Below are 13,035 nucleotides of genomic sequence, written 5' to 3' on the forward strand. Positions count from 1 at the left end.
CTCTACTTTATCATAAGAAGAGTGAATGTTCTAGTGTTCTCGTTCATCGGTTCAGCCACTGCCGTTTCCGTTCTCAATTCTATTCTATGATGTTAAAGGTATATTCTTTTTGAACTTGAACAGCACAATTGTGATGCGATACATCCATTGGCGGACCTATAAAAAAGGTGGTTACGAGGATTCAGTGCCGGGAACCTTTCCATTTTGGCACTTTTTTTTAACAATGATCTCTCTCCTTTTAAATCTAAAAAAAAAAGTCCACGCCTGTACATTTGTAGTACATGTATATATTGACAATATATATCCTTTAGTTTAAAAAATTTTTTTTTACTAACTTGTATTTTATCAATTTAATTTTACTTGAAGCATATATACTGTATACGAATAATTGTGATCCAGTTTACTGATATTGCAATTAAATTAGTCACGGTAAACGGTTAAGTAAAGGTATGTAGTTGGGGTTTTTTGAAAGACGAGCTCATGTGGTTCATGAGCATTTAAATTTCGCGGGAAAATATCAACAAACAAAATCACATGACTTTCTTACTATGATCATGTGATCTTAATGGAATTTCAGTCATGCTGGCCTCTGAGACGCACTGGGGTCGCAAGGTTTCATCACAGCTGCCAATTTCTCTTACAAGCTAACTGTTATCAAAAGGGCAAATTAAGCATTAAAAATCAGACAGTATTTGAAGGTTTATGTTCGTGTAAGACTTAAAGTGTTTTTATTTGGGCAAAATATTTAATAAGGCCGAAGGAACATATTTAAGTGGATATTGATTTTTTTGTCTCAGAATCCGAAGTCAATGTAGCCACGAATGAGCTGAAATGATGGAGACGCCTCTTGATGTTTTGTCGCGGGCAGCCTCCATGGTAGAAACGAATGAAGGGAGAGGTGAGTTTTTCTTGTTAACATAAAACATTGTTTATATTTTCACGAAACACGTTGGTCGTTTTCGTTTTTATCGTAAATTTAAGTAGTGCTCTGTAACGAGTAAATGCTTTGTTTGTATCAACATCGCTAAAATGAGACAAAGAAAATTTGACTTTGGTAAATATATTTTTTTGGTGCTTTTAATTGTTGTAAATCGTATTTTCAACCTGTAGTAACGAATCTTTTGTTGAAAGAAATTCCTGAAATTCCTTTGACGGTGTTTGTTAATCCCTATAAAATGACTGCTAAAATCACAGTTTAAACTAATGAATTGTTGTTTTCACAAGTATGTGTAAGTTTAGTATTATAGAAATTAATTGGTTTAATGGAAATGTGTAAATTTTCGTATCAGTTAATGAGTGGTATGTGTGGAATTTAGGCCAGGTGGAAGGTGTTTAAAATTCTCACCAACAGATGGCAGAGCAGTATAGAACTTTTGCAGTTTCTATATAAAATCAATTTATTTTATATGAGTAATCAAAGAAAAATGAAAACTTAAATTGTTTGTCAATTTATTGTACATTTGTAAATAAGGAAATAAAAATTAACCGAGGAACAAATGTTTAAAATGTCACAAAGGTGTATACATTATAGTGTATACAAAACATGAACTATTGTAGAATACACATTTTGTATAAAAACTACAATCATTCTTCCCCAATACAAAGTGTTTACATTTATCAAATATGATTAGATTTTTTACAGGAAATGCATTATCTGGTTTTATTAGTGGTTACTTCTGTGTGTTGGGCTGGCTTGATTAAAGCTTTTAATTTATTTGGAAATTACAGATAATTTTAAATAAACTTAAAGCATAAAAACTGAATGAACAAGGTTCAGAACTAAATGAGTACCTTCTTAATGCATACTTGTATGTGCAGCTCTGATTTTCTAGCCAAAGTTCACTTTACCTTGTAGTCTTTCAATTTTTTTCATTATTTCAACCTTTGTTTCAGGTTTTGGATTGAAAAAATATTTTTCTTCTCTGGCATCATTATTTTTTTTGTCAATATGTGCATCTGGTGCTTCGAAATTGGTATTGTTCATTGATATTACTACTGGATCAATACCAGAATACCTTTGCAGGACCCTGAGGGATCAGGTACATATGTTACCAGTCCAGTTGCTCAGAACGGATGAAAATATAGATATTGTTTCAAACAAATTTTAGTGACATAATTGAGAATTTTATTATAATTTCCCCATGGATACAATGTTCATGTTGCTCTAAATTTTTTGTTAACTAAAGGTTTTTAAAATATTTTATCGATTTTGTTAAATTTCAATTTGTATTACATTTTGTAGGTCCCTAATGAGAATTGTTGTTTATCAACCAAAGATAGACACCCCCTCATTGCAGGCTCACTTTTCTTTTATTTTCATGTTTTTACTTCAATTTTGTTTTAAATTTAAATTTAAAAAAAAAACCAAATTTATAGGAAATAATTTAAATCTGATGTTAAATACTTCAATTCTCTAGTTGCATCAGAGTTTTCCTACAATCAGATGTCAGTTTTATAACTTTTTTAACATCATTATGTTTTGTACATGAATAAATATGACTAGAAGAGTGATAAAATCATTTTTGTTCCATTGAGATGGCAATTTTTTTTTTGTATTTGGGGAAAAATAATATATGATAATTGTAAAATTTGATTTCCTTATGAAAAAATGGTATGCAAATTTTGACCAATATATTCATTAATACCAGTAGTTAAAGAGATATTTTAATTCCAAAGAACTGAATGGTGCTGATGTATTTGGTTTTTTTTCAGTATATTTTGTCCTCATGCATTGCTGAAGAGATGTTTCTTGATATTAAAATGTTCTAATTTGTGCATTAAAAATTATATCTGTTAATTTTATTTGACCAAAATAACTAAATTGAGAGTCTGTTTGTGTGGTTCCTACATATAACAACCAATCTAGGTTTTGGTCTGTTTGTGTGGTTCCTACATATAACAACCAATCTAGGTTTTGGTCTGTTTGTGTGGTTCCTACATATAACAACCAATCTAGGTTTAGGTCTGTTTGTGTGGTTCCTACATATAACAACCAATCTAGGTTTTGGTCTGTTTGTGTGGTTCCTACATATAACAACCAATCTAGGTTTTGGTCTGTTTGTGTGGTTCCTACATATAACAACCAATTTAGGTTTTGGTTAGTAAAATTTTTAATTTAATGGAGGAAAAGACCTTCATATAAGATAAACATGTGTAACTGCAATAAAATACATGTAGGACAAACATTATGATTTATAATATACAAGGGTACCACAATATAATATTGGTATATATCTGTATACTGAACTTTGTATTGTACCAGGTTACTGTATAACACAGTATGTAGCATTCATTTAATAGGTATTATGTAATCAATTTAAACAGATAACTTCAAATATTTGTACAATCATTAATGTAAGAAGGCAAAAGTTGACCGAGACAAGACTGTTCTGTTCAATTGAGGCTCGTTAATGTTTTGATTCTCTTGAATGTTTTACAGATCCTGAATGTTCTGTGAGTGAGAATCGAATAAAAAGAAAGCACATGTAAACCATATGCATCAAATGGTCAAATTAATGTTTTATTAATTTTTCCTATTGCAGATTCTTTCTAGAACTGATGCAGTAAATTCATTAAAAAAAAATGAAAGAACACAGTTTTATGTACATTGATTTCAGTATACACATATCGTTGTCAGATTTACTACACAACCACTTTAACTTGCTGTATTATGGCTAAAAACACAGGTTATAAGCTGACCAATTATAGTTATTAGATTAAGAACTTCCTTCCTACTGAAGAAATGAAATAATGAAATTAGAGTATTTCTCCAACTTCCTCAATTACCTCCCTTGTGTGTTCAGTACATTTCCTGGATTGAAGCTCATAACAAAGGAATTATGCAGCATTCAGCTGAAAAAAGTATTTATATTAACGTGTTTTAAGAAGATTATTTTAGAAATAGAGAATCCACATTTTTTTCTTGAGGGGGATCATAACATACAAGGCCAGAATTGTACATGTACAGTGCACATTTTATTTTGTACATATATTAGGCCATTAGTTTTCTCGTTTGAATTGTTTTACAATTGTTATTTTGGGGCCTTTTATAGCTGACTATGCTGTATGGGCTTTGCTCATTGTTGAAGGCTGTCTGGTGAGCTATAGATGTTAAGTTCTGTGTCGTTTGGTCTCTTGTGGAGAGTAGTCTCATTGGCAATCATACTACATCTTATTGTTATATGTATAAGGATGCTTTAGTACTGTTGATTGATACAAGTTTATATTATTCATTTTCAGAAAAAAATAGTAATAAGTAGCTCTTTTGGTCGTCCACATGATTTTTTTTATGCCCCCGCCATATAGGAAGGGGCATTAAGTTTAACCTTGTCTGTCTGTACGTAGTTTGACTCTACCAAATGTTATGAAACTTATACACAATGCTTATTACCACAAAACACAGATCGAGTTTGAATTTTGGTGGCATCACTTGTACCGTTCTAGAGTTATGCCCCTTTACAAATGGAAAAATTGCTGAATTTTTTGTTTCCGTTCTCTAACTTTAGTTTGCCTTAACCAAATGTTATGAAACTTATACATAATGCTTATTACCACAAAACAAAGATCGAGTTTGAATTTTGGTGGCGTCACTTGTACAGTTTTAGAGCTATGCCCCTTTACAAATGGAAAAATTGCTGAATTTTTCGTTTCCATCCTCTTACTTTAGTTTGCCTCAACCAAATGTTATGAAACATATACACAATGCTTATTACCACAAAATACAAATCAAGTTTAAATTTTGGTGGTGTCACTTTTACTGTTCTTGAGTTATGCCCCTTTACAAATGATAAAATTGCTGAACTTTTTCTTTCTGTTCTCTAACTTTAGTTTGCTTCAACCAAATGTTATGAAACTTATACACAATGCTTAATACCACGAAACACAGATCGAGTTTGAATTTTGGTGGCATCACTTGTACCGTTCTAGAGTTATGCCCTTTACAAATGAAAAAATTGCTGAATTTGTCGTTTCCGTTCTCTATCTTTAGTTTTCCTCAACCAAATGTTATGAAACTTATACACAATGCTTATTGCCACAAAACTCAGATCAAGTACAAATTTGGGTAGCGTCACTTTTATCCTTATTGAGTTATGTCCCTTTATAAGGTATATGCAAGCGGGGGCACCACCTGTGTCCTATGGACACATTCCCCATTCATTTTTATTATTATTCTCTGAATAAAGGAGTTGGGCACACCAGTATATCTGTAGATGCCAGAAATTGCAGAATCAAATGCAGTAAAGTCATCAAAATTACTCAGAGGACACATCCTTAAGCAAGTTTGAAACTGTTTACACACAACAATGTAGAGATTTTTTTTCCCTATAATAACAGTACTTTTGCCAAGGATTCTCTAGTATATCATCTAACATTTGTTTCAAGTATAATTGTGAGATTATGTTTAAAGTTGTGTCAGGTGACCCTTCTGACTTACTGATATAGCAGATAGAATGGAAGACTAAAAAATAGATGAAAAATTATACAGATCCTGTTTATATGTTTTTTGGTAAAATAGTGTTACCATAGTGTTATGATTTATGTTAAAAGCAAGGGAAAGGTATATTTCATTTTTCATAGTTTTTTCTATTTCTTTGAATTTGTTTACATCCTTATCTTTTGGTCTCTTGTGGAAAGCTATATATATAGAAGAGAGTTAAAAGATACCAAAGGGACAATCAAACTCATAAGTTGCAAATAAACGGATGACTAAAAAAGAAAAAGACAATCAGACAAACAACAGTACACGAAACACAACATAGTAAACTAAAGACTGAGCAACATGAACCCCACCACTAGTTGTCTTATTGATAATCATACCACATCTCCATATTTTTATAACAGCCTAAGGGGATAATCAAAGTCATAGGTAGAAAAAAAACAGACAACACCCAAACTAAAAGAAAAAGATGAAAGCTGTCTACAAAACAACACAATAAACTGAAGCTTGAACATAATGAATCTCATCCAATACAGAAGTTTTGAACTGACCCACAATGACATCCACTTCCTAAGCAAGACTGCACATGTCCCTCGTTATAAAGGCAACATATTGAAAAGTATTTTTTATGAAAGTTTGTTATTCAGTTAAGAGAATTTGAGTTTTTTTCACCAGCTTTGTTTGTTTTTACTTTTACATGTTCATCTATTCTTGCTTTGTTGATTTATTGGACTTTCCTTCTTTGTTTTTTGAATGCAATTTTTGTAAATTTTGTTTTCCAAGGACCGTTTTAAAAAAGTATGTTTAATCTTTACTTAAATTCATGTTAATCTCTACATTTTTTTCTGTTAGGTTCAAACAAAGTTAGGTCACATCTCAAAACATGTAACCAAAGTATGAATGCACAAAAATGGCTTAAAACTTGAATTTTGATATATTTTGATGAATTTGACTATTTTTAAAATAATTGATATAAAGTTCACTCTAAATTGAAAGCAGACATTTATTGGGAGCAAAGGTACAATGTATGTATTTTCTTTCAGATACTTATTTATTCATAGGTTCTGTTTATTTTTCAATGTGAAATTCACAAAAACTTGTTAAATATGTAATATTGTATCAAATTGCCATCAACTGCAATGTATACGGTTGAATTACATTTTTGATTTCTGGATGAAAACATGAATGAGTTTAGAAGGGGAAATTGACCATACCACAAATTTCTCAGAGTTTCATTCCAATATTGATTTCAACAGACTTCAATTTTAAAAGCATCTCTACTTCTGAGCAGTTGCAAAAAAAAAAATGTAAAAGAATACTTGATTATTCTAAGCTTTAGATTTATGCATTGACAAGTTTAAATTTCATCCAATTAAAAATTAAACTATAGAAATGGAGGGTTCACCTGTAAATTAAAATACCACTACTTCAGAATGGATACAACAGCACCGGGAGTCCATTATTCGATCATAAATAATTTATCAGAAAACTGGTAAAATTCAATACTGTAGAAGTCATCAAAATTTTCTGAATTCCTCAATACTGTCAATGGCATATTAAATGTTAGTAATCACTTCACTAAACATAACTAAATACTATACATAATAGTCTAGCCAACGATCATTCTTTTTCTTGTTTAATCTTGCCAGCCAAAAAAGAAAACATTATGGAATTTTTCAGATTCCTATTTATCAATGAAAACACATTATACTGAATGTGTGAAATATTTGTAATTCTGACAAAAATTAACACTCCATCAAAATGGTGTATAAAATCAATAAACTTCTTCTCACTAAATAAATGTAACAGAATTTAAAATTATTTTAATTCATCAAAATTCACTTAGAAGGGCAAAAAGGTGATATCAAATGCCAAAAAAGGAAACTATTTATTTATTTATTTATTTATTATATAGCTTATCATGCAAACAAAAAAAAAAATTTCAAAAGAAATTTTGAAATGATAGTTTTTATCATTACTGTTGAAAGGCCATGTGAACTTTTTTTGATATGTGTCAATTGACACCTGCCATCAGGACACTTCAATATACACAAGAAATATGAAGCAAATTTCTCATGTATTGAGTATTGTTAATTTGGTTCAATTTTCTGATAACAAATGAAGTACAAAATTAGGCCTTAACAAAAAAATTATGATCTAAGTATAGACTTGATTGGCTCTATTCTAAATTAACAAGTAATTGTTGAAGTCTGAATATGTCCCCTGTAGAATTTAATTTCTGTGGAAACCAATTTTCATGGATAATTGATTTTTTTTATAATTTTGTCAAAGTCTGCATACAAGCATATTAAAAATTTATTAAATTTTGTGGTTTACCAACACCCAAAAAATCCACATAAATTGGTGTCCCATGAATAATAAGTAATCTATAGTATCAAGTTTTGGTTGCTACGGGTAGGGGGGGGGGGGGGGGGGGGGGTTGTCGTCTGCATTGAACACATGTAAAAATCTGTAAATTATTCATTTAAAACTAAATTTTCAAAGATTTGTAAATAAATGACTTAACCAATAGAAATTTAATCATCTTTCAGGACAGGGCATTTTAAGTTTGTTTTTAATGGTGTTAGACCTGAACTGCTCTATTAATTTGTAAACATATTGCTTATTAGGCCAAATTTTTAAACAACAAATGTCATAAAAAGATAGACCAAGAAAAACATTTGTGCAGCCTTAGCTCACAGTTAAGGAGTATAGATTATTGGCATCGAGATAGCATAAAATATCAACCGCAACTCACAATAATAGGTTTTTAGGTTGAGCCAAAAAATAGTTGGTGTGTTTAATGGTTTATATTTTACAATATCTGTAAGCATGATAAGCTGAAAAACAGATAATCTGTGAATGCATGGTATTGATTCTAGTGTTTTTATTCATTCATTCATTCAAGATATTGTTGTTTAATATTATCAAAGTTTATTATGATAATTTTAAGTGAGACAAACCGATATAGTTGGATCAATTTTTTTTTATATCACTCGGCTATGTTATACATATAGAATAATGGCATATTTGCTTTTGATACTGACTTCATCAGCAAGAATATCAAGCGAGCCCGCAAAAAAATAAAATGCCATTATTCTTTTTATCAGCAATTTGTTTTAATAATATGTGTTTTTGGTTGAGAATATGAACTGAAATGAATTTAAAAATTAGTTAAACTACTTTTACACATGTATACAAAACGTTGTAATAGTTGTTAGGTCGTACGCTTGCATTTCATTGATAAATTGACGCGGATGAACATGAACATGGGACGTTGCTGCACTGATACATGACGTCATTGCCTAATATTTTCGAGTATCAAGTCTTGTCCATGATCTTAAAAATATTAGGCAGTAGGATCAAAGGAAAAATGTAGAAATTACCAATAAATGATTTTCTAAGAACAAAGCAGAATGATATAACAAAGGGAAAATATTTTAGAACTTATATTTGGGAATTATGTTAATTTTGTTGTGAAATGAATGAAGTAATACAGTTAGGGCCATTGTATTGCATAAATGTCGATTATGCAGTCGATTATGCAAGCGATATCACTAACTTGCATTAGTGATCAAATTTGACCAAAACTGGCCATGATTTTGTGTCATGGATGGATACCCCATATCCTTTGTTTTTCTATTTGTAAAAATTTTATATGATCAAAAACATGGTCAGATATTTTTAAAAATAGAAAATATTTGGACGATATCATATAGTTTCATTTTGATAAGGCTGTTGCTCAAATCTTAACATTAATTTTAGATATATGAATGAAGTAGTTTTTGCAGTAACTTTCACATCAAAGTTTAAAGGAGTAAGATAACATTTAGATACATTACTAGAAATATCTTTTAGACCATAATAGTGATTTATTATAGGGACCAAAAAAGGAGTTATAAAAATGCATCAAAGCTTTTCCTTTCCAATATTATGTTTTGAATGCAACATATGTAAGCTCTTTTTTTTCTTTGAAGAAAAATGTGTGTTCCTTCTGTTACAGATTTTTAGAGTTGCCTCTCTTAGTTTGCTGTTTTTAAAATTTCTTAGTCACTGAAATTTAACAATGTGTTACTGAGATTTAGCCTAGTGGATGTGTGGTTGTGTAATATTTAAAGTCTAATAGATTGTGTTGTATTGATGGATCAATGGAATAAAATGACCTCAGGAAATTCATGTTTCATTATTACAATTTTTTCTTCAGACCAGCTGTTCTAAATAATTGATGCAAAACGATTTATACATATATCTATATAGGTTCAGTGTGAACCTATTGAAGTAGGGTACATATATTTAGTTTTATTCAAAAGGTATCAGGGAGGGCAAAATAGAATATAGAAATATAAATAAATATATTTTCTTGTGGGAAAATGAAGCAATTTGCACCCACAGCAATAATAATTATGTAATTTATTAGCTATTGATTATTAAAGCTTTTTTTCTGTAGAGCTTGAAACATGCTGGCAAAAAACCTCATGTTTAAGCATTCCTTTAACTTCATGTACAAATGAATCAACATTTCATATCCTAATTTTGTTGATTCTTAGATAGTTGTAGGGTCTTTGATGTGGACTAACATTGAATTATTTGTTTTAAAAAATCTTAGATGCGTCTTATGGTTACCTCCCTTTGACCAGATACTTGCATGAAAGGGAAATAAGTCTGCCATTCTTAACACAAACTTCTGTAAACATTAATTTAACAGTTCTATGATCTTCTTTATGATTGAGTTGATTGTGGACCAAACAAGATTGAATGTTCTGTTTACTTATTTAAGGAATGTATGTTTGGTTTGTGGTTTAATTATTAAATTGACAAATCAGGAGTTTACCTTATTTAAACAGAAGTCCAATCAATTTTAGAATTATTTAAATTCTTGTTTGAAATTTAAAGATTTTATCTATGGTAGATTTTGCCAATAAAAATGTGCATTATTTCAATACTAGTGTTTGTTGAAATCTGACATTCCATCTAATTCAATATAATAAAAAGTGTATTATTTCAATACTAGTGTTTGTTGAATCTGACATTCCATCTAATTCAATATACCGGTAATAGAAATGTCAACTAATAGTTATGGCTGTTTGTACCTATTAGATTCTAATTTTATCTCGTATATGAGTGTAAAATATTTGTTGCATTCTAAAGGTATTGATCCATTAAATCTGTTGATGGGTTTGTATAAGACTGTTTAGAAAAATGCTGATGACACAAAATCACCCTATTTCAGCAACAAGGTTCATAGTGGCCAAAACTAAAATTAAGGTTTGTTGCAATAGACAGGCCAGCTCCAAATATTATATTGGTTACATTCTACAAATACTTTACTTTTAAATATATAACCATGAAATGGTTAAAACATATTTAATGCTTACATAGAGATGACTTCATTATACCCCTCTTTACATTGACATAGATATAAGAATATCAGATATTTGTTGTAATTTCCTTTTACTCAAAAGCAGGAGTGATAGCTCTTAGTGCATATTGTTTAGATATGAATACTTTCTTCAGGTTTTTTGTCGGCCACATATGATACCGTTTCATATGCTTTTGACGGATCAGTCGCATATTATACTTGGCCAGCCTTGTTGACTTGCTATCACCATATATTACCCAGTATACTGAGTCACATATACTTGGCCACCCTTAGAGCCTTACACTACATATCATACTGTGTCATCAAACATGTATCTGTCTACACAGACTCTACAGTGCACTCCCTTAATATACTTAGTGTAAGGCATATAAACTTGATACTTGCTTCACTCCTATCATACAATGCTAGATAGCACATGTACAATTGAATGTATTTATATCAAACATAATTATTCAAATTATTTTTTTTTCTTTAGTTACTCTCCACTTTTACAAAACTTAAAATCCGGATACCCAATTCCTGACCTATGCATTCTTGTTATCATTATGAAAAGATAACTTTTTCAGTAATCAGATTTAAAACATGATGAAGGCCGCCTCTGGGTGCAGGATTTTCTAGCTACATCAAATACCCATTGGTTGCTTTGTGCTGTTTTTTTCTATTTGGTCGAGTTGTTGTCTCTGTGACACATTCTTTGTTTCCATCCTCAATTCTATTGGCTTTACTTTAAAGATTTTGCATTATAAAATTCTAAAAGAGTGAGTTGATTATGTATTCTTGGTGATAATAGAAGATAGATATGACTTCCTGTGTTATTATAGAACTATATCAATTATCATAAATCCTCACATGATTGATTATATCTTATGTAACGGAAATTATAAAAAACTCATCTTAAATGTAGTTTTTGTTGATAATGCACTTTGTATTAGAAATCAGTAGAAACTCTGTTAAAATTCACTACTTCCATTAAGCTCTTCTTACATTTTTATTTCTCATATGGCTACAAATTTCTTATAATTGTTTTGAAAAATTGCTTTGTTATTGTAATAGCAAATATCAGTACTTTCTTGAAGTAGAACAGTTTTTAGCATTATAAACTAGAAAACCCAAGTAATCTTTGTCTTTTCTTTGCCAGAAATTGGCCCAACATTATAATATATTGTCACAGGGCTAATATATATAAAAGCAATTTCTATAACACTCAGTAAAAACTCATAAAAAATTAGGAAACAAAACATGACATTTAAAATCAAAGTTTTTTATTCAAACCCTATACAGAGAATCAAGAGGCATTTTTCTCCTAAATGGCTTGTCAGTTTAGAAGAACTGATTAAAAATAGATTTAAATTGTTAGGTTTCTGCCGTTGCATTCATTTCAAGTGTTCTTATTCTGCCTTGCTGACTTGCAAATGGCAAGCAGCTATCCATATGCTAATGATCAATCATAATATTTAATCCAATGGCTTTTGAGATACTATTGATGATTAGTTATAATTGTTTTGGTTCAATCATTTTTTTTCTCCACCAATGGGCGGGCATTAGGGACATACTGTTGTTCATAAAAAAAATAATCTCTTGTGTTCAATAAATAACCTTGAATAAATCATACAATTATGAATTGTTGCTAATTTGGCTAATAAACATAAATCAAGATCAGAATTGGCATTTCAAATGTGTTTCAGAGTTATGGCCCTTGATAATGCAGTAAATAACAAAATTTGAAATTGACTTGAGTATGCTTCAACAAAATATTTCAAAATCTTAAAACATTGCTCCCTAAGAATCTTCTATAATACAATTCTTCCTAAGAGATAGCCTTTTGTTATCTTGTGAATAAATTTCCCAGAGACTATCAGAGATCTGTCATCAACACCAAATTCCATAAAAGGACAAAAACATTATGATACAACTACCCAGTAAACAAAAGTATTGTTTTTATAATACCATTTGTACCTTCTTAAAACTTTTGAAGGATACCTATCTAATTCTTGAAAGTGTTTTTTAAAAGATCAGATTCATGTTAGAGGCATTTAGCAAGTAATAATCTTGTTTTTCATAGGATTTTAAGTTCAATTTATACAGAAGCTTTGTATTTACTTCTGTTTACTGAGTTCAGAATGAATTATTGCTTGAGTTTTAGATGGAGACACATTTTATTTTGGTTGAGTTGTCTTAGAACTTTGAAAAAAATAAAGAAATGAAACATTATAGTGCA

At 30.1% G+C, this 13,035-nt stretch overlaps 1 protein-coding gene and 1 long non-coding RNA gene across 2 annotated transcripts in view; both read left to right on the forward strand.

Annotated features, from left to right (window-relative positions):
* Positions 1–13,035, forward strand: part of LOC127710853 (uncharacterized) — a 243,599-nt gene that overhangs the window by 40,916 nt on the left and 189,648 nt on the right. The window lies entirely within an intron of this gene.
* Positions 567–13,035, forward strand: part of LOC127710558 (transcription cofactor vestigial-like protein 4) — a 39,877-nt gene continuing 27,408 nt past the window's right edge. The window contains exon 1 of the mRNA XM_052216500.1: positions 567–898. Within this exon, the coding sequence (XP_052072460.1) occupies positions 832–898 (67 nt within the window). The 5' untranslated portion in view covers positions 567–831. The remainder of the gene's footprint in view (positions 899–13,035) is intronic.

Source organism: Mytilus californianus, unplaced genomic scaffold, assembly GCF_021869535.1.
Source record: "Mytilus californianus isolate M0D057914Y unplaced genomic scaffold, xbMytCali1.0.p SCAF_1, whole genome shotgun sequence".
NCBI lineage: Eukaryota > Metazoa > Mollusca > Bivalvia > Mytilida > Mytilidae > Mytilus > Mytilus californianus.